The sequence below is a fragment of the Oryza sativa genome, chromosome 3 (assembly GCF_034140825.1).
Source record: "Oryza sativa Japonica Group chromosome 3, ASM3414082v1".
Taxonomy (NCBI): domain Eukaryota; kingdom Viridiplantae; phylum Streptophyta; class Magnoliopsida; order Poales; family Poaceae; genus Oryza; species Oryza sativa.
The window spans coordinates 29438995-29460760 of record NC_089037.1 but is presented as its reverse complement, the minus strand read 5'-3'; the positions used below and the strand labels follow the sequence as shown (position 1 = coordinate 29460760).

General features: G+C 45.1%; 4 protein-coding genes across 7 annotated transcripts; all 4 read left to right on the top strand.

The window, feature by feature from the left end:
- The first annotated feature begins 61 nt into the window (after positions 1-61).
- LOC9266093 (probable transcription factor At3g04930) lies at positions 62-1633 on the top strand. Its single transcript, XM_015773081.3, has one exon. The coding sequence runs from the start codon at positions 272-274 to the stop codon at positions 1397-1399; it is 1128 nt and encodes a 375-aa protein (XP_015628567.1). The 5' UTR covers positions 62-271; the 3' UTR covers positions 1400-1633.
- A 7568-nt stretch (positions 1634-9201) lies between these two features.
- Positions 9202-14189, top strand: LOC4333867 (myosin-binding protein 3). The gene is made up of 4 exons (XM_015772284.3): positions 9202-10783; positions 11295-11843; positions 11938-13266; positions 13547-14189. The coding sequence occupies exons 1-3, from the start codon at positions 9760-9762 to the stop codon at positions 13254-13256; spliced, it is 2892 nt and encodes a 963-aa protein (XP_015627770.1). The 5' UTR covers positions 9202-9759; the 3' UTR covers positions 13257-13266; positions 13547-14189.
- A 1397-nt stretch (positions 14190-15586) lies between these two features.
- LOC4333866 (DEAD-box ATP-dependent RNA helicase 21-like) lies at positions 15587-19897 on the top strand. Of its 4 annotated transcripts, none has more exons than XM_015776062.3 (3): positions 15587-17951; positions 18209-18285; positions 19465-19833. In XM_015776062.3, exon 1 carries the CDS (start codon positions 15650-15652, stop codon positions 17858-17860), a length of 2211 nt encoding a protein of 736 aa, XP_015631548.1. In that variant the 5' UTR covers positions 15587-15649; the 3' UTR covers positions 17861-17951; positions 18209-18285; positions 19465-19833. The 4 variants fall into 4 exon arrangements, 2 of the variants coding, with proteins under 2 accessions (XP_015631548.1, NP_001405514.1); NR_184783.1 differs by having other exon boundaries at positions 15595-17951; positions 19450-19897; NR_184784.1 differs by lacking the exon at positions 18209-18285 and having other exon boundaries at positions 15595-17951; positions 19450-19886.
- Positions 19898-20063: 166 nt separating this feature from the next.
- LOC4333865 (peptidyl-prolyl cis-trans isomerase FKBP17-2, chloroplastic) lies at positions 20064-21415 on the top strand. The gene is made up of 3 exons (NM_001418584.1): positions 20064-20563; positions 20661-20705; positions 20790-21415. Exons 1-3 carry the CDS (start codon positions 20205-20207, stop codon positions 21142-21144), a joined length of 759 nt encoding a protein of 252 aa, NP_001405513.1. The 5' UTR covers positions 20064-20204; the 3' UTR covers positions 21145-21415.
- Positions 21416-21766: the final 351 nt, after the last annotated feature.

Sequence of the window (21766 nt, the reverse complement as noted above, 5' to 3'; positions counted from 1 at the left end):
AATCCCCACCACCACCACCACCGCGCACACAAACCAGAGCCAGCGCCCACGAATTCCGGCCGAGCCAACCAATCCCGCGGATCTGATCCAGCCATCCATGCCTAGCTAGGTCTAGCCAAGCCAAGCCAGCCGTCCCGTCTCCATCCCACCACCTCCCCCCCTCCCGTCCGCCCCGTCCCGTCCGGCCGCGCCGCGCCGCAACCCAACCCCCTCGTGGCCTCGTCTCGCCTGCGTCGCTCGCTCGATCCGTGCGCGCGCGCGCTAGGTCGCCATGGCCTCGGACCAAACCCTCCCCGTCCCGGTCTCGGTCGAGCTGCCCCCCGCCGCGCCCAACCCTCCTGACCCGACCGCACCCCTCCTCCCGCACGCGGACGACCCCTCCGCACCCCCCGCCGCCGCCGCCGCCGCCCGCAAGCTCCCCGTCAAGCGCCGCTCCCCGCCGCCGCGCCCCTCCTCCCCCTCCTCCTCCGACCCGGCCTCCTCCGACCCCGCCGCCAAGCAGCAGCCTCAGCAGCCGCCGCCGCCGTTCAAGTTCCAGCGGATTTGGTCCGAGTCCGACGAGCTCCGCTTCCTGCAGGGCCTCCTCGGCTGCGGCGCGCAGGGGCTCGTCTTCCCGCGGGACCTCAACGTCTTCTACGACCGCTTCTCCGAGTCCATGCCCTCGCCCTACACCCGCTCCCAGCTCTCCGAGAAGCTCCGCCGCCTCAAGAACAAGTTCCGCGGCATGTCCGCCCGCGTCGCACGGGGCCTCGACCCCGCCCGCCTCGCGCCGCACGACCGCGACGTGCTCCACCTCTGCTCCCGCCTCTGGGACCCCGCCAACGCCGCCACCTCGCCCTTCGCCGCCGCCGGTGACGCCTCCTCGGGGAACAAGCGCCGCCGCGCCGCCCCGCGCGCCGGGCCGCTCATGCCCCCGGATCCCTCAGGGGACAGCAATTCCCATGATTACAACGGCGGTATTAGCGCCGGTACGCCCGGCGCATTTGGGGATGGGCACGGTGGTGAGGAAATGATGTATCTTGAGCAGGAAAGTGGGCACTTTGGTTATCATGGAGATGTCGCGATTGCGGCTGACGGAAGCCTTGATGGGATTGTGAAGGTGCAGCCTGAGACTCTTCCTGCCCTCCCCAGTATCGGGGACATTGCGGTTCACAGTGAGAATGGCAACGGCAAGGCCGTGGTGCCACGTAGCAATGAGCATCACATGGCAAATGCCGTGCTGGATATATTTGAGGAGTGCTTGCGAGAGGTGAAGGCCAATGGCATTACCTACGGTGCTAATGTGAATGGGGGCAGTGAACTTGCAAGGCGATGGAGAGCACAGAGGATTGATGAGCTTGATGTGTTGAGCCGGAGGCTAAGGTTGCTTGTTGAGGATGCTGCAGCGGCTGGTCGCTAAGCGGACATACTGGTGGTTTTGGTGACGTGCTTCCGCCCTTCACCCCATGTGTATAAAATATTAAAATCTAGATTATTATGCTATATGCTTTTGTAGTTCCTCACTCAGCTTGGGCCTTGCCTTAGTCAGCCTAATATGCCTATTATTTATGCCTATGTACATCGTCTACGGATATTGCCTTTTAGTTTAATTATTTCATCAGCATAATATATATGGTTCCAGCATTGTTATCTATACAGCTGCCTGCTGTTGCAATCGTTTTATTTTTAATTTACGTTTCTGATAACTTGTTCATGTAGCTTCATCCATTCACCTTCTTTTGCTTCCATAACTTATTACTTATAAGCTGTGAAATAACAGAATTTTGTTTCCTTGTCAACCACTTTTATCCTCTTCCCTTGGAAAAAAACCACTTTTATCAAGAGTTTTTTCTTACCCAATCCCAGTGCTATACCTATAATTGCTTAAGCTTTCTATACTAACTAAGCATGAACAATTGACGACATTGCATAGAAAATGTTTTATATTATAAAAATATGCTCATAATATAGCTCTACGAGTGTGAGAAATTTGGGAGTAGTTAGTATGAAGTCTCTGCATTTCATTTGGTTGTCATATGAAGTAATGATATTGTTCTGTTTTGGTACTGATAGGAGCAGTCAAAAGTTTCTTTTCTAGCTCATTCTGTAAGCTGAGTCTAATTGATTCTTTAAGACATCGATCAGATGACCATTTTAAACCAGTTGCCTTTTACGGTTTTGCATTGATTATACATTTATACTAGTGAAAGAGCCAAGAGGAGAAGTGGAGAACAGGGTAGAGAGGCATATAACCCTTGCCTGAATCCGAACAAGTTTGTGAGTTACTGAGTTAGATGTTTTTTGGAATATTGCTGAATAGAATTTGTTTTGCCAATAATAATCGCTCTGCCATCCTCGCAGACTATCCAACAATATTTCCATGACTAGGATATTTTGAAGTGAACTGTATTTTGAGTTAAAACATTATATATTTGCCAATAGTTCACGGATAGAAATTCCGTAGTGGATCTTGGTAGTGATTGGTCTGCACAGTTGATAGATCTCTGGGTGCTTGCAGCAGTTAATCGCCTTACTGTGGAGAAAGCATTAGGGCCAACAGATTACCTGCTTTGCACAGATTGAAGATAATGTGTAGAATTGGTGCCTTGGTATCCCAGTTTGACTAACATCAGAATGCCTTCTCATGATAACTGATTACAGTCCCTAAATTGATATGCTTTTGAAGTATCTATTTTGAATTGAAGCTTGGCATGGTTAGCTTATATGAAGCTTCATATCTCATTTGCGTGCCATTTCAGGATGTGTAGCAATGCAGTCCTCTTTTGTTTTCACTCCGTTAGGCCCCTTGTCAGAGGACTGTCTTCTCTTCCATGTTTTTGTGCTAAACACAAGCATGCCATTCTAAATATCAGTGTGCATGCTTAATGTAATGTTTTGCAAGTGAATTGATTTTTCAGTAAGATGGTGCTCCATGCAGCCTTTTTTTTTTGGCAGGCAGATTTGTGGCTCATGTACAGTTATTATGAGATATTGGGAACAGTGGTTTACTTTAAATGTCCTGTTGACCTGGCAAAAGGTCGGGACATCCATGTTCTCAACTCTCAATCGAATGTGTTTTTGTTTGCACTATGTATTATTCATATTTTTTATGGTTCCTAACTGGTGTATTTTCCTGTGTAAGTACTGTTGGTTTCCAGTGGTCTCAGCACACCATGCAATCGACCAAAGGTCTTGAACGACAGTTACAATTTCAAGCATGACATATGTACTCAGATAAGAGAACCGCTATGTGTTCAAAAAGATAAAAAGATGCACCATTTGCAGTTTTAATCTGTTTTTCCCCCGTCCTGTGACAACAGAAAGAAACAGATCAATCGAGTATACGTTTGAGTGGCAGTGATGACTGAAGTTAGTCAAAACCTGTAAGGTTCGGTATACGTTTGACCGTAGCAAATGTAAAATGATTTGCAGTCCGTGCATTTCGAGAATAATTTGAAATGATCTCCGCGTGTCAATCCCAGTTATGAAATTGTCCACTAATGTCCTGTTGTAACTTTGTTGCATCTTGAGCAGAACTGCATAATGCAAATGGTCTCATACGGCAGAAGGTTGCCAGATCATCTCATTTTTTGTCAACTGTCAATTTGTCATGGTGCGATGAAGATTCCATGGATTACCTTTGAGTTGTCAGGTGTGCGGCTGCTGTGAACTATAACTTGGTAGCATTATTTCTCGGTACCTAGGAAATCTTGTCTTCATTTTTGGGAGTGAATACTTGGACACAAGTCACACAATACATGTATCCTGAAACTGGCGTACAACAACGATAGATCTAATATCGGAAATGCTCTACATCGCTTCGACAGACATTTTTGGGCAAAACCACATGAAATCGTTAACCTTGCGATTTAGGGGCTGTTTGGTTGGTTACCACACTTTGCCACGCCACACTTTAGTCATGCTACAGTTTTTTAGGCATGTGTTTGGTTCGCTGCCGCAATTGTGTTATGCCACACTTTCTTAACTTTGGGACCCACATGTCATGCTCTCAAATTTAGAGCTAAGTATGCCACACTTGTGGCTAACTATTTCTAAGCCACATTTGTGCCACCATGCCTAAACTTAGTTATGGCAAGGTTAGGCATCAACCAAACATCCCCTTATTCTTTGATTCATGCTTCAGTCGTACTCTCTTCGTCCCATAAAAAAACCTACCTAGTACCGGATGTGACACCTCCTAATACGATGAATCTGAACATACATCTGTCCAAATTCGTTGTACTAGAATATGCCACATCCAGTCTTAGATTCACCTTTTTTGGGACAGATGGAATAGTAGTTTTAGATGCATTTAATAGTGCGGGTGATAAGAGGTGTGTGGTTTTCAACCCTAAGGTCTTGTGTTCAATCCCGACGCACTCACATTTTCTTCTTAAAAAAATATTTGGAGGGATGTCTCTCCCTTCAAATCTCACTTTTTTTTAGTCGTAATAGTTTGAGCTCTCAAGTGTTAGGTTTTGAGGTCAGGCAAAGGGGGAGGGGGATGGCAGGTGGCCATAGCAGAGCTGCGAGGCGGCCGTGGTACGGTGGTACCTCGTTAGCCGTGGCAGAGGAGGAGGGGCGGTGGGGTGGTGTTGGCAACTAGTGAAACTCGTTATTGAAATTGAAGTATCGGAATCAGATAAGATAAAGTGGTGATACATTTGGGTTATGAGGAGGAGAGAGCGGCATAGGGGATTAAATATGGCATGGCGGTTCCATAGATGCTAGAGGCGACACCAGGGAGGAAGAGGGTGGCGGAAGACCCACATGTTGGAAAAAAAAAACTATGCTGAGTGACATAGATAATTTCATCTGACAATGAAATTTACAACTAGTAAACTAGATGCACAATTACATCAGATCCTGAAATTGGCCACTCTTTATTCCTATGTTAAAACCTCTTTTATTGGTATTTGCTCATTTAAAATCCTAATAGTACTACCCTTCTGTGCTTGACCGTTGTTTTTGTCCTTGGTAGTCGGTCCGGTTGCATCCAAACCTATGATATGGTCAATTTGTTTGTCCAAATCGTTTGTCTAGTGGGCTCTGGGCTGTTCTGCTCGCTCTGCGGTCACCATTTTACTTGGTCCTCTAAGAAAACCGTTTTGTTTTAGTTGTTGATTGTGTTGAACCATTATATTGTGTTCAACAAATAATGTGATTTTAGCTCTAAGTTCTAACAAATGAACATCACAAATCCAGTTGATACTGGAGTGCTGGAGCTGGACATATTGGTTTGGCTGGGTCATTGACTCATTAAATTTTAGTTAATTATGGTTATTTGATTTGCTATCAGTTTTGGAAATGTACAGGCAACCAAGATATGTAAGTATCTAGTTTTTTTCGGCATTGTTAATTCTAAATTATAGTTTAATTGGTCAACAAAACAAACACTCTCATTATCCCTTTACATGATTCTAGGTGTACATATTTCTTGTTTTCAGTAATACTAGCATTAATTATTCCTTTTATAAACATCACAAAGCCAGTTGATGCTGGAGTGCTGGAGCTGAAGATATTGGATTTGGTTGGGTCATTGACTCATTAAACTTTAGTGAATTATGGTTGTTTGATTTGCTTCTCTATTTTGAAAGGGTATAGGCAAACAAAATTATCTTTTCTTTTTTTGGCACTGATAATTTTAAGTTATTTGTTGAATTGGACAACAAAACAGACACTCTCACCATCCCCTGACATGATTCTAGATGTACATTTCCTGTTTCCAATAATACTAGTAGCATTAATATTTTTTTCCAAGCTTTACACGTGCGTGCACTAACATTGTAATGATGCACCATCACGACATCTTCGATGAAGTGATATTTTTTTCTCGAGTCATCCTGTTTTGAAAAGTACAGAAAAATTCCAGGGATACTAAATTAATCTGAATGCGGATTCTTTTTGGTCCCTGTTACGCCTAATAGTTTTTTTTTAAAAAAAAATTATTGGGAATACGTACGTGCGAGCAAAGTAAAGATGAGCTTTAGAGAGCTGGACGCTGGAAAGCTACAGATAAAGCCACACTTAGGCGCTCGTCAATTGTCACCGATGGATGAGTAGCCGAAAGCAAAAGATACTAGGGGACCTCAATATCCATTTTATTTCTTTAGATAAATATCCATTTTATTAATGGCATAGCATTAGACCAATTCTCTATTAACATTCCCATTCACTCACTTATGATGATGTCAGAGGAATGGCTGGCATCAAGATATTGGGCCAGTTAGAAGAGCTTTAAATTTAGATTATAACAAGCAACTGGTGGGCTGGAATTTGGAGAAGCTAAAAAAACAAGCTTTTGCCTTCGTTTTTTTTTTTGGATTATGTTGTTTGAGGAAGCTTTTGATTTTAAAATAAATTACAGGAAGCTCCCCACATGCCAATTGTAGCGGGACATTTTATCGTATGGATTTACTATCGTAAGATGCTTATCAGTTATAAAAATATATGATTTGGGGCATATTTGAAATCATTATTTTTAATTTTTTTAGAATCAATATCTTTCTAAATGTTTTGATTAAATGCATCTTATGTGTAAAATTTATATAAGTGTTTTATAATATTATACTATAATTTTATATGTTTTTTTCTAATATCTTATAGTAGAACCAGTGCTCGGAATATATTCTGAAGACTGTTTGGATGTACAAAATGACATATTTTGGCATAAATATGCCCTTTTTATTTCACTTACGAAGTTATAATGGACAAGTTTGGCTCTATGGTGCATTTTGTTAGCTATATTTTAAGAACTAGCCAAATAACTGTGTGTTGCAACGGATTGTAGAAGATAGAAAAAAAAGTAGTTCTCATGGTTAAAAAGGGAATACTTATCTCTACCTGGTTCAAATAAGATTCTTCATATTAAAAAGAAAAACGTAGACCACCTGTTTTTTAGGGGTTACTTAGTACAATGATCTCATGTAGTGTACCTCATGACCCCATATATCAATGGTGGTGCTGCTGTAGCGTACCTCATGGTCCCACATGTCAATGGTGGTGGTGGTAGTGATAGTTAAAAAAAAAAAACTTTGACGGTAAAATATAGCATATACTGCAAACTGCAACAAGAAATAATTCTTTTTCGTCTGTAACTAAAATAACGTGCAATACGGCAAGACAGACCAAACTTGCCTCTAGATTGCCGAACTTGCAGCAAACACAAATGGCTACCACGTGTGTGTTTTATAGGGCAGTTCAGCTTCTTGGGTTCTGAAATCCCCGCTGTTTTTGTCTCTGCCAACAGCAGATGACTTGATTCCAGCTCTTCACTGTTTGATTTTCCGTTTGTCCGTTCGTCCACGTGCTTGCTTGATCCAATGCATTCAAATGTCGCGCCCCACCTGACCTGTCGCAACTCATCACTGAATTACTCAACATTGAATCCTTTGTACCCAAATTACCCAAGTGTGATTTTTTGCTTGAGCTGAATGTGCGTGAGAATTGTTCGTTTCAGTGCAAGCTCACCTGGAGAGTTAACCAAGGGTATGTCTTGTAGATTCTGGATTTTGTTCGTACGCCTCTTAGAAGCGATGTTTTTTTTTTACAAAAGCTTTTTATATATAATTTTTAATATTAAATTCATTCGTTCGTACCGGTTAATAGTTATAAAAAATAGATTATCTATCAATTGATAACCCAAAATTTTTATATTGAGCTGTTGAGGGCTGAACGCCTTCTTTGAAACAGAAGGTTTTGGTGAGAATTAACTAATAAATCCTATAATGTTCATGCATTCTTTCCGGGACGAACTCTTATCATTCAGAGTGGGTTCAATTCAAGCACACTTGCGCTATTTCAGCACAAAATTCAGCTTGGCCTAAAGTTCTCAGCCAATCCACCCACCAAAAACACTTGCATGATGCATGTACGTGGCTTAACAGCCACATCGATTGGCTGATTTGAGAAAAAGGCGAAATGACATATTCACAAACAAAAAAATTTTATAAATAAAATATATATATATATAATCTTAACGATCTAAAAAAAATGCTAAAAAAAATAAACTACGACTGAAAAAAAAACCAAAATTCTTTAAATTTAAGATCGAAGTTTAATTTTTTGCTGATAAGCGAAGCATAAACAAAAAGATAAAGGGAGTGACTATATTTATGGCGCCATATTTTTCATCAAAAAAAAATAGTCGGCATATATTTACATTGTAAATCTCTAAAGTACATATGTAATTTTAGTGCATTTATAATGTAAGTCTCAAAATTACATATGTAAGTCCTAAAATTACATATGTAAACTACAAAATTATATATGTAAGTGGTGTGTAAGTGCAATGTAACTATTGTATAAATTTGTGTAAATATATAAAAAGTTAAACTAAAAAAGAGAAGCGAGGGATATCTCTGCCCATGCCGGCCGTGATCTACGGACGTGAGTCACCCACGACGCTCGCAAGCGCATCATGCGGGTCAGACTATCCGACTGAAATCGAACCCAAAATGTGGCGACAGAGATTTAGCAATACTGAAGATAAATCTATAAGACTGGCGGAATGTTCAGACAGTTTCAGAATTCAGAACCCATCCACTGATCCGCACGCCCCTCACCACCAAAAGTCGCACAAGGAAAGGAGTGGCTTGTCCAAGCCCCTCCTGCTCCAGCCCGGTCAAATGCGGCAGGATTTCCCCCTTAATCGCCGCCACGTTCTTCCGGATCGCGACTCCTTCAGGTCAGGGCAGCGCTAGAACAACGGACGATCCACTGATCCGGTCGTCTTCGGCTACGAAACGGCCTATAGTTTTCGTTTAGTTCTTTCTTTCTTTTTTACTGGTCGGTTACTCACTTCGCCGACGTCGCCGTCCGAATGCGACGGAGCAGAATCTGAATCTGTGTACCTGTGGCCGTGAGGAAAAGATAAGAGAAGAAAAAAAAATGAAAAGCAGTACTGCGTGTACGGTGTAACGGGTCATTTTTTTCTTTGCTGCGTAGTAATGTCTGAATTCACCGCCTTAATCCTGTCACGAGCACAGTCAAAAGAGTGTCATTAACCTTTTCCAAACAGAGCAATTACCAGCTAATTATGGCGTCACCCCCAACGTTCGGCTGTGTGCTCGTCTAGGGCGGCTTGATTACGGCCATTAGGGCTTAATAATGCGGATTAGTAGCTCAACAATCCACCCACACACACACAGAGCTTTGTTTTTCTTTTATTTTTCTTTTTCCACTGGTGATATTTCTCTGCTTCCAAGGCTTCCGGCTTTCTCTGCCTATAGAGGAGCTTTTCACCAAACTCCCCTTTCCTTCCTCCTCCTCTTCTCCCCCTCTTCTCACTGTTCTTGTGAATACTTAGATGATATCATCCTGTCACTGTCACTAGTCCCACTTCTTCCCCGCGTTATCAAAGATTTCAATCTCTATAGGTTCTCTGATCTCGTTCGCAATCCCAGATTCCATCTGTAAAAAAAGTCTTCTTTGTTGCAATCCGGATTGATAGTCTTGAGGAGGTTCTTGTTCAGCTTTTTAGAAGGAGCAAGTGGAGGAGCAAGGCTTTGTTTTTTGTTTTTATTTGCTGTTTCTCTTCATCGAACGAGAAGAAATCGGCAGTTTGTGGGAGTGGCTTGTTGTTCTAGGAGAAATCGTGGTTGGATCGTGTTCTTTGCTTTGTTTCAATCCGATTGGCGACGGGCGCCGAGGGATTTAGCGCCAAAAGGAAGGAATTTCTGTGCTTTTCTTCGATTACACGGCGAATTCTGGGCGGGCGAATTTGGCATCTTTTGATCGCATTTTGTTCCCTGGCTGGCGAGAACACCGAGAGCTGGGGAGATGGTCTCGGAGGCGCCCATGGCGGCGGGCGCCGTCGTCGTCACCGCGGCGCTGTGCAAGAGGAGCAACCGGGTCGCGCGGGTGCTCGCCTACGCGCTCCTCGAGTGGATCCTGATAGCTCTCCTCCTCGCCAATGGCGTCTTCTCCTACCTCATATCGAGGTTCGCCGCCTTCTTCGGCCTGGCGCCGCCGTGCGCCCTCTGCTCCCGCCTCGGCGTGGACAGCCTCTTCGAGCCCCGCGGCGAGGGGCAGGGCGCCGGCGCGGAGCCCCTGTGCCGCGTGCTGTGCGACTCGCACGCCGCCGAGGTGTCGCGCCTCGGCTACTGCCGCGCGCACCGGCGGCTCGCGGACGCCGGGGACATGTGCGAGGACTGCGTGTCCGCCTCCGCGGCGGCGGCGGCGTCGTCGTGGATGAGGCGGAGCGAGCTCGGCGAGCGGGACCTGGCATGCGCGTGCTGCGGCGTCGCGCTCGAGAGCGGCTTCATCTCGCCGCCGTTCTTGTTCCCCGCGCCGGCGGCGTGCGACGTGGACTGTGGCCACAGGAGAGACGCCGCCATGGCAAATCTCAATCGCGATCTGGTCTTCGTGTCCGAGGAGGGCCCTGTGATCGAGCTCTTCGATGAGAAGCCATTGGAGGAGGACCCGATCGGCGCCATGGCTGGCTTGGCAGCTCAATGTGCCGAGATTGTTGGCAATGTCCTGCAGCTGGTGCCTCTTGAATCAGCTGATTTGTCAAATGTCAGAAAGAGTGCAGTATCATATGAATCCCGTGGTGAAGGGAATGATGCAATGGATCATGTAACTTCGAAGCAGCGCAATGTGGTGCTGAAGAACATGGCTAACACCAGTGAGGATAAATCCGCGGTGTCCTCTGATGATGATGACAAGGTGGGTGATATGGTTAGTAAGATGATCGACGAAGAAATTACTGCGTTAGTCCTCTCTCAGGATTGTATTGAGGATGGATTCAGCTGCGAGATAGATGGGGAAACCACGGAGAGCTTAGCTGCTGATCATCAACAATGTAAGGCACTCTTTCCTCTGATAAACTTGCATTCATGGTATTCCGGTTTACCAAATCTGTGGCTATAAATATCACCTGCTATTGCTTTGCCACATATGTTTTAATTGTACCGCCATTTTCACTACATATATACTAGTTCTGTTAACCATTTCGATACTACAATTTAATGCAGTTTCTCTTGCAAATTGTCATGTTACTGTGATGGGGATGTTCATTGAATACCCATGCCTAGATTTCAAATTTTAGCTATTGCAACATCGCTTGGTACTGTAGACTGTAGTTGGCATTCATTTTTCCATCTTGCCTGTACTGCCACATTTGTACTGATGAACCTTTATTGAAAGAAAAACGTGAACAGCCTGAACTAACTGAATGTTGATAGGGTGAAATGGACGTTGTAACAAAATAGAAGTAAACTCACGCCACTAAATGTACTTCGAGTTGTTCAGTGCTGGTTGTTTTGTATATTTAATGTTACTATGCAATCTGCCTTGATTTTTGTTGCATGCAGTTTGTGAGAAGCATAGTGGATTGAAAGACAACAACCAGGAAATTTCAATCGGGAGTGAGATACCTGAGAATGAGCAGGGTGCTGTAAAACAAGAATTGCTTTGCGTGCTGACAAATCCGAGGGGGAATGAATTTGGTATTGACAATTTAGAAGGAAATACTGAGACAGTTCATCAGGCTGATCTCAATAATGGATGGAATTCGATGCCAGTGGAAGCTGGAGTGCATGCCTCTGAAACTTCAACTGAGAACAATGAGGAGTGGATTCAGCCAGGTGAGCTGAGCCAGAAATCGAATCTGATGCCGATATACTCTAGGGAGCATGCTGATGAAGAAATTAAAGAGGACAGAATTTCACTGACTGAGATAAAACAAGGATTGGACTCTGTGACAATTGATTCTTGGGAAGAAGTTCATTTGATTTCAAATGATGGCACCAAAGAGAATCAGGCTGAACAGCCTGAGCTGAATCATCAATCAACTTTTATGACAGTACGTGCTATTGAGTATGTAACAGACTTGTTTGATGCTAACATCAGTGCAGGCAACGGTAAGAAATAAGATTTTAATCATTTGGTTTGTATCTTTTGTTGACTTCTCTAGTGTGATCAACTGATCATCTTTTTTTTTTCAAATTGATCCAGTTAATCCAACAGAGGCTGCTCTACCAAGCTTACATCAATTCTCTTATGGACCATCAACAAGCTTAAACAAATTATGTCCTGACTATAATGATGTTGAATCAGAGAGTGCTCCGGATACACCAATTCACATTGAAGATATCGATGGTTTACATGAGTTGCCAGACCATAAAGCAATGACTTCTGATACCAAGTCAGTTGATCTGGAAAGTATTGAACTGGTTAGTGTTGATCAGTTAAAATCTGCTTTGGCATCTGCACATAAATCTTTGAGCACCCTATATACTGAGCTTGAAAATGAGAGGAGTGCAGCTGCTATCGCTGCTGATGAGACTATGGCAATGATAAATCGCTTGCAAGAACAAAAGGCGGCAATGCAGATGGAGGCAATCCAGTACCAGCGACTTATGGAAGAACAATCGGAGTATGATCAAGATGCGCTAGAGAGGTTGAATGAACTAGTTGTGAAGAGAGAGAAGGAGAAACAAGATCTGGAGAGAGAGCTCGAGTTGTACAGACGCAAGGTTCATCTCTTTGAGGTGAAGGAAAGGAGAAAAATGTCCAGGCACAAGGCTGATGACCACAATGGGTCATCCTCAGCATCATCCAGTGCTGAGGACAGCGATGACCATTCCCAAAGTTTCTATGAAGGCGATGAATCTGCCCATGGTCTTAATGGAAGCAATGGTAGTATCCCTACTGATGCTGTGTTACAAGAAACTGCTAGGCATCTGGGGACACTTGGTTGCTCACTCGCAGATTTTGAGGAAGAAAGACTCTCCATACTGGAGCAGCTCAAATTGCTAGAGGAGAGGCTATTTGACCTCGAAGATGAAGATTCAGATAGTGTTAAGATGGACAAGCGATTATCAGAAGAAAACCATTTGATGGGTGCCTCAAATGGTTTCTCTGATGATGATAGCAACTTCAAACTTCATGACAAAAGAAAAGGTGTAAGCTATAGGGGAAAAAAGCTGCTCCCATTATTTGATGACACTACCGTGGAAGATGGGAACGACCTCCTAACAAGGCAAGATCCTGAGGCAGACCATTCTACAGAAAATGTTGTGTTGGAACCAGCTAATGAGCAAGATAAACTTGCAATAGCGCATGAAATTGATCAAGTCCATGAGCGGCTGCATGCTCTAGAGGCAGACAAGGAATTTATAAAACAGTGTGTGAGGTCTTTGAAGAAAGGAGACAAGGGGTTTGATCTTCTTCAGGAGATCTTGCAGCATCTTAGGGACCTGAGAAGGATCGAGCAGCGTACAAGGAACTCTGGAGAGCTCTCACCGCATTATCTGCACCCTTACACGGATTGAAGGTAAAAAGGTGCAGTTCATATTCATGATTACTTGACGAATTTTCTTTTCCACATGTATAGTACAATAGTTGTTTCTATTTATTCCACATGGATATTACTTTAGTACAAACTCTTTAGTTCCAGAACATTGAATAGACAAAATACCACTTTACTAAAAGAAGATGTGCAACCCCACAAACTCCTTTTTATACAAATACTAAATGTTCACCAAATGTTCCTGCCTAACAATACCACATTATATCCAAACTGAATTCTGTCAGAACCTTGATTCTTTCTTGCTGGTTCCAGATCATCTGCAGAGCGTTATGATCATGTTCGAGGAAAATGCATTGAAGATGAAAGCTATAAAACAACGAAAAAAGATTGCTGACTAACTAGTATTGTCATGCCAGAAGTTTGGCGCAGACCAGGAGGGAAAGGAGATCCACCTGGTGCTCGAATTCTCAAGTTGGTTCGGCATTGCCGTCTGGATGGCAGATCATGGAGCAATTCTGCCTTCCAAAGGTCCAGGTTTTTTTTCGCGGACCGCTTTCCACGTCCTTTTTCGTTTGGTTTCATTATATGAGGGGATTGGGGGGGGGTTCCAAACTTTTACTCAAGAACAAGAGGGGTTGGTGAGCTGCCCCCTCCATGAGTTGTGTTTTGTGGCAAAAACCATGGCTTGTGAAAAAGCCTTGGAATTCATTAACACGAAACATATGCCTCTGCCAGCTTTGATGCCAGGTAGAGTGAGTATAAAAAAAAGGCTAAAGAAAAAGGGCCTCAGTGCCTTTCTTAGTTGTTCTGTTTTTTTCCCCCTGTAAATTTTCTAAGTTGTATGTAATGCTTTTGGAATGTGGGTTGCTCTTGAGTGCATTGTGCATAGCATCATTGTCTGATGAGCATTGGCTGTAACACGTACGGTTATGGTTTTGCTTATCTGTTCCCTTTCTTCTCTCTCGTTTCTTCATATACAAAATGCAAAATACAAACACGAAGTGCTAATTAATTATGGTTATGGAAAGCAACAGGTCTTGCATGATTTGGTTTAGCTGTCAAAGAAATCATGAGATGGATGGACCATTTGGTCACCAAAAAAATCTGTTGTTGGGTGGACCTGCCAGCTCTGCTTCTGCCCTACCATGTTAGTATCATCCATCGTTCTTTGCAATTCCTCTGCTAGCTTGACAAGATCAGCTGCTGCTGCCTCTTGCATTGAAAGCTAGTAGCTGCTTGATTCTTGACAAGCCACTAAGCTAGCCTGGACAGTGTCGTTGTAGGCTAGATGTGTCGGCACGCTCGTACAGGTTTTTTTTTCTCGTTGTGGGGCCCACATGTAATTGAGAGGGTTCGTTCTGATAGATAAGGGGCGGACAGGTTTGCGAGCTGCGTCGCATCTACCCAACTGATCCGACAGTGATTGTTTGCTTTGGCGTTAAGCATGGGTTGATTAGAGCAAGCCCTGTTAGACTGATACATGGGCCCCGCTGCTTCTCCCTGTTCACTGTGTAGAGTGTAGGCGCAAGCAACAAAGGTTCCCTAGACTGTTTTGGGTGTCACTGGTTTGGCGGTTACAGCACAACCGTGCGATTACCGTGAAGTATACCGTAATTTTAAAAACTGAGAAGGTTACTGTATGTAATAACCGCGATAGCAACATGGTTTTGTAAACCTTGCAAGCAGCACACGCTATGCTGTTTAATTAGTTAAGCATCTCTAGTTAAGTTAGATCAAATTTCATCGTGAAAGTGACAATTTGAAATTTAGGCTTTTAGCTGCCCTATATTGGAGTGCAGTAATTTACGTTGTGTTAGTTCCACGCTAAAATTGGAAGTTTGAAGAAATTAGAACGATGTGATGGAAAAGTTGAAAGTTTGTGTGTATGAAAGTTCGATGTGACGAAAAAGTTGAAAGTTTGAAGAAAAAAGTTAAAATCTAAACTGGGCCTTAGAGGGAAATCATTCTTTAGGACCCCTTAGCAACAAATGAAAACTGGAGAAATATTGTAGGATTGGATACCTATAGATAAAAAAAACTATTTGGTCCTTTGGAACAAAGGAACGATTCTTCCAAATTCTTTTCAAATTCCTAATCAACGCACCATTTCATATGGATCTTGAAGGAAAACAAGTATAAGGTTCATCCTCATCATCACTGGGAGCACTTCCCTTCCTGTACATTTGGGGCAAATTTTCAAGCCCAAACCCCCAAATCCACGAATCCACTCCGAATTCCGGGATTCCGACGCATCTGGGCTCATTTCACGGCCCAAATTCACTAGGTCGGTGCGGCCTGCACGGCCCAAGTAGACAAGTAGTAGCGCCCATCTGTTCGCCCATTCCCGAACCCGTCGTCTCGTCCTCCACACAAACCCTCCCCAACTCCACGAATCCCGCCGCCGCCGCCGCCGCCATGAAGCGCGCCGCCGACGGGATGGAGAAGCCCAAGTTCCTCACGCGGGAGGAGCGGGAGAAGCTGGCGCTCGAGCGCCGCCAGGCCGCCGTCACCGACCAGCGCCGCTCCGCCCTCGACCTGCTCCAGTCGCTCCCCCGCCCCCCTCCGCCGCCGCCGCCTCCCCTTTCCAACCCCCCTCGCGACTCCTCCTCCTCCCACCACCGCGACTCCTCCGACCGTGACCGTGACCGTGACCGGGACCGGGATCGGGACAGGGACCGGGACCGTGACCGGGAGCGCCGCCGCGACGACGACTCCCGCCGCGACCGAGATCGGGATCGGGACCGCGACCGAGGCGACTCCTCCCGCCGCGACCGCGACAGGGAGCGCGGTGACCGCGACCGCGACCGTGACCGGGAGCGCGGGGACAGGGACAGGGAGCGAGGGGACAGGGAGAAAGATCGGCTGGAGAAGATGGCGGAGAGGGAGCGGGAGAAGGAGCTGGACGCGATCAAGGAGCAGTACCTGGGTTCCAAGAAGCCCAAGAAGCGGGTCATCAAGCCGTCTGAGAAGTTCCGCTTCTCGTTCGACTGGGAGAACACGGAGGACACCAGCCGCGACATGAACTCGCTCTACCAGTCGCCCCACGAGGCCCGCCTGCTCTACGGCCGGGGATTCCTGGCTGGCATTGATCGCCGCGAGCAGAAGAAGGTGGCCGCCGCGCATGAGAAGGAGACCCGTGCCGAGCAGCGGCGCAAGGCCGGTCTGGATGACCGCCCTGAGGACGACGCAGTTGATAAGAAGGAGGCTGATGCTGCAGCGAAGTATGATGCCTTCGACATGCGCGTGGACAGGCACTGGACTCAGAAGTCTCTTGATGAGATGACGGAGCGGGATTGGCGTATATTCCGTGAGGACTTCAATATATCCTATAAGGGTTCTAAGGTACCCCGTCCCATGCGGAAGTGGTCTGAGAGCAAGCTTGGTACTGAGCTGCTTCGTGCTGTCGAGAAAGCTGGGTACAAGGAACCTTCGCCGATTCAGATGGCTTCCATTCCACTTGGTCTCCAGCAGCGTGATGTTATTGGTATTGCTGAAACAGGCTCTGGCAAGACTGCTGCTTTTGTGCTCCCTATGCTTTCGTACATTACCCGCCTCCCACCCATAAGTGAGGAAAATGAGGCTGAGGGTCCTTATGCTGTTGTTATGGCACCTACTCGTGAGCTTGCTCAACAGATTGAGGAAGAGACTGTGAAATTTGCGACCTATCTTGGCATTAAGGTTGTGTCTATCGTTGGTGGTCAATCCATTGAAGAGCAGGGTTTTAAGATTAGGCAGGGCTGTGAGGTTGTTATTGCAACTCCTGGTCGGCTTCTTGATTGCTTGGAGAGGAGGTATGCTGTGCTCAACCAGTGCAACTATGTGGTTCTGGATGAGGCTGATAGGATGATTGATATGGGCTTCGAGCCGCAGGTTGTTGGAGTCCTTGATGCTATGCCATCGAGTAACTTGAAACCTGAGAATGAGGATGAGGAGCTTGATGCAAAAACGATCTATAGGACTACCTATATGTTCAGCGCCACTATGCCACCTGCTGTGGAGCGGCTTGCTAGGAAGTACCTGCGGAACCCAGTCGTTGTCACAATTGGTACAGCTGGCAAGGCCACAGATCTCATCACACAGAACGTGATCATGACGAAGGAGTCAGAGAAGATGTCAAGGCTCCAGAAGATACTCACAGATCTTGGGGATAAGCCAGCCATTGTGTTCTGCAACACAAAGAAATCAGCAGATGCTCGTGCGAAGGATCTAGACAAGGCAGGCTTCCGCGTCACAACACTACATGGTGGGAAGTCACAGGAGCAGAGAGAGACGAGCCTTGATGGATTTAGAAACCGGCGGTTCACTGTTCTTGTGGCAACTGATGTTGCCGGGCGTGGTATTGATATTCCCGATGTTGCTCATGTCATCAACTATGAGATGCCTAGTTCAATCGATACATACACACATCGTATTGGAAGAACTGGACGTGCAGGAAAGAAGGGATTGGCAACTTCGTTTTTAACTCTGGAGAACACTGACATTTTCTTTGATCTGAAACAGATGCTTATACAGAGCAACAGTCCTGTGCCACCTGAACTTGCAAGGCATGAAGCATCCAAATTTAAGCCAGGCTCAGTTCCTGATAGACCTCCAAGACGAAATGACACAGTCTATGCAACTCACTGAAGCATCTACTGCAGAATGGGCCAAAGATCCTCCAGTATTACAAGGGAACTTTTGGAAACAGAAGGATCTAATTCTAGATTAGTACTTCGAGGTACAAACATTATGATGATTACTCGTTTTTTATTATATGTCTGAAAACTATGCCCTATATTGTCATGAATTTAGGATATGTTTATGATGGTTTAGTTCTGGACTTATGTATCTTTTCTTATTGTTGGTGATCAATGCAAACTCTACTATGGCCCATGTAGTGCATTATTTTACCGCCTAAATATATATCATATTTTGTTATGTTTGTTGTTTACAGTAGCGTATTGCTTCAGATTTGTTCTTCTATCATTTTTGCAGAGGGCATATATTGTATCTGATCTTCATTGTGGAGATTTTATGTGGTCTAGCAACATTGAATATTTGAGTCCAAAGAGGTGCTAATTTTCTTTCTTCTTTCATATGTTTTTGTACACCGTTTGGCTTGGTATTCAAAACGGAGAAATCTGTCACCTCCACCTCCTGAACTGTTAAACTGCCTAAATAACCCCTGAACTATCTAAAACCGTCTGAATAACATACAAGGTAGTTTTGAAGGCTTGTTTTGTATGTGGCATGCAGGTGTGCACTATTATTTCTGTATAACGACTCTCGTGCTTGCTTCTCCAAAGTTTATCCTAATAAATTTTCTATACCCATATGAAAAAAAAAATAAGGGCAGGTCTTGCTTTTTTATACTTGAATGCTTGTCTTGTGTATCAGAATCCACAATACAATGAGGATTTAGAACTGTAGAAAGGTTGGTATTTTCAAGTATTTTAAATACCGTGGATTTAGTTTATAATTGTAGAAAGGTTGAAATTTTCAAGAATTTTAAATACCACAGATTGTGTTCTAGCTGATGAGAAATTTGACCATCCAATTATTGGTTTGTGTTATCATCATTGTTTCTCTCTTAATACTTTCAACCGTTGCGTCTGGCTATTGAATTGTCCTTGAGTTGATAAAGTTTATTATAAATTAAAATTCGGTCTGTTACTCTGTTTTAACTTGTCATAGTGGGTTACTATACTTTCAACCGTTGCGTCTGGCTATTGAATTGTCCTTGAGTTGATAAAGTTTATTATAAATTAAAATTCGGTCTGTTACTCTGTTTTAAAAAAAAGCGAGGAAAAATCTCCAGAAAAATCCTCGTTAGGTTCTATTACTCTGTTTTAGGTGGCATATATAATACCCAGTTTTCAGGTTCTATTACTCTGTTTTAACCTGTCATAGTGGGTTACTATACTACGTTAAGAGTCCTTGATGAGATAGTTTCTATCCGTAAAAACTTGGTCAGTGATATAAACAGGTGGTTAGGATACAAATGAAAAATTGCATAAGTTTTAGGTGACATACATAATACCCAGTTTTCAGGTTTTGTAGTAATAGTTCATTCATTTACAATGCTGCCATATGTGCATCTTGTTAAGTTGTGTGACTATGTTGCTTTGTTTTCTTGATTCAACTCCGTACATTCTGAGTTCATCCTTTTAATTATATTGAAATATCTTAAAAGCTGTACGTACTGGTTTTGACTTTTGTCAACTATTGAAATCTAGAATGCTGTTATTCAGACGTACCCAGCGGGACCGTGCTTGTTTCAGGTGCTGACAGATGACAATGATAAGTGTAAGTTTATATAAACTTGTTCATTCTTGTAGCCCGTCCTTGTTCTCCATATTATTACTATACCCCATTTCTTGAGACGGGGGCGCTGTGATATTGTACGAAACCACTGTAGTGGTGGTTCTGCAACCAAGCGTCGTTCTTCCATGGCGAAGCATTGCCTGGCGGCTACACCGCAGGCCCAGGCCCGCTGCGACGTTGTCTTGATCTTTTGTTGTAATGAAACCGATTTTCCTTTTGGCAAAATTGGTTCTATAGCTGAGCCGGCCAAAATTTATTAAGAAGGGAAGGGTTTATGCAAAATTGGTTATAGAGCACCGAAAGTCTTATCCAAGTTTTTGTGAGACTCAAAAAAGATAAATGTCTTTAAGACTTTTTTGCAATGCGGCTTGCTTTGTGTTCCCGATGTGCTTATGATCACGTATTGTCGACAACGGAAAGCCGTCAGATTGCGCCATCAGGCCTCGGCACGTAGCCCTCAAGACGGAGCAGATAACGAGTAGTAGCAGATAAGCCTCGTGTAGTAGCCGTGCTTGTTTTGTGTGGACACATTTCGCCCCAAAACAGACGCTGCAAAACGACGCCCAAAAAAAAAAGCGAGGAAAAATCTCCAGAAAAATCCTCGTTACATTAGCCTTTGCTTTGCTTGCTCACTCTCGCCACGCCAAGAACGCACCGTGCCACCGCCATGGCCACCTTCCTTGGGAGCTCGCCGGCCTTCCTCGCCCGCCCCGTCGCCGCCAAGCCGCACCTCTCCTGCGCGCAGTCGCCGCGCCCGCCCAGCGCCCAGCCGCCGCCGGAGCAGCAACCGCCGACGCCGACGCCGACGCAGCAGCAGTCCATGCAAGCCCAGCCGCAGGCGAGGCCGAGGCGCGCGCCGGCGGCGGCGGCGTCCGGCGCGGACTCGACGGACTGGGTGGCGACGTCGCTGACGCGGCGGTTCGGCATCGGCGCCGGGCTCGCGTGGGTCGGGTTCCTCGCCTTCGGCGTCGTCTCCGAGCAGCTCAAGACCCGCTTCGAGGTCGCGCAGCAGCTGGCCAACACCAAGTCGGTCAAATCTCCCTCCTCCATTGATTCATCAGCTTCCTCCATTGAATTCCGCTTTTAACTTACACTCGTCGCCATGGCTTCCTCTTCCTCCTAGGGACGTGGAGCAAGAGCAGGAGGTCGTCCTTCCCAACGGAATACGGTGAGCACGCAATCTGCTCGATCGCCAAGCACTTGGTCACTCTATGCTTGTATCTATGGGGATCTGACGTTGGTGTTCGTGCAGGTACTACGAGATGCGAGTAGGCGGCGGCGACGTGCCGCGGCCGGGGGACCTGGTGGTGATCGACCTGAAGGGGAGGGTGACCGGCGGCGAGGCGTTCGTGGACACGTTCGGCGACGGGAAGCGGCCGCTGGCGCTGGTGATGGGGTCGAGGCCGTACACGAGGGGAATGTGCGAGGGGGTGGAGTACGTGCTGCGGTCCATGAGGGCCGGCGGCAAGCGGCGGGTGGTCGTCCCGCCGGCGCTCGGCTTCGGCGACGACGGCGCCGACTTCGGCGACGCCGCCGCGCAGGTCCCGCCCGGGGCCACGCTCGAGTACGTCGTGGAGGTCGACAAGGTGTCCATCGCGCCGGCGTGAGCGTGATCGACGCGACGTGTAGACTCCGTATACGTAGCTGCTGCCTGGAGACAACCCCCTGCAGCGAAAATCTCTCGAAAGGGTTTAAAACTTGCACAGCGATTTCATATTTTGTTTGAAAGAGAATGTTTTGATTTTTGGCCCTAGTTTAAGTTCTATTGTCTCTACAGCTATTTGGCCGTCGTATATCTAGCGAGAGGATGGCCTGTTTGCTCCATTTTCAGTTAAAACTGCAGAGATTAACATATACTTTCTGATGTTTTTTTTTCAATGTTAAAATGCACGTCGGGCTTTAAATATACTCCCTCTGTTTCATGTCATAAGACATTTTGACTTTGGTTAAAGTTAAACTTTTTTAAGTTTGACTAAGTTTATAGATAAATATAGTAATATTTATAATATTAAATTAGTTTCATCAAATTAATAATTGAATATATTTTCATAATAATTTTGTCTTGGGTTAAAAATGTTATTACTTTTTTCTACAAGCTTAATCAAACTTAAAACAATTTGACTTTGACTAAAGTCAAAATGTCTTATAACCTGAAACGGAGGGAGTAGCTAGTAGCTACTCTGTACAAATAATTGTCTATAGATAAATATAGTAATATTTATAATATTA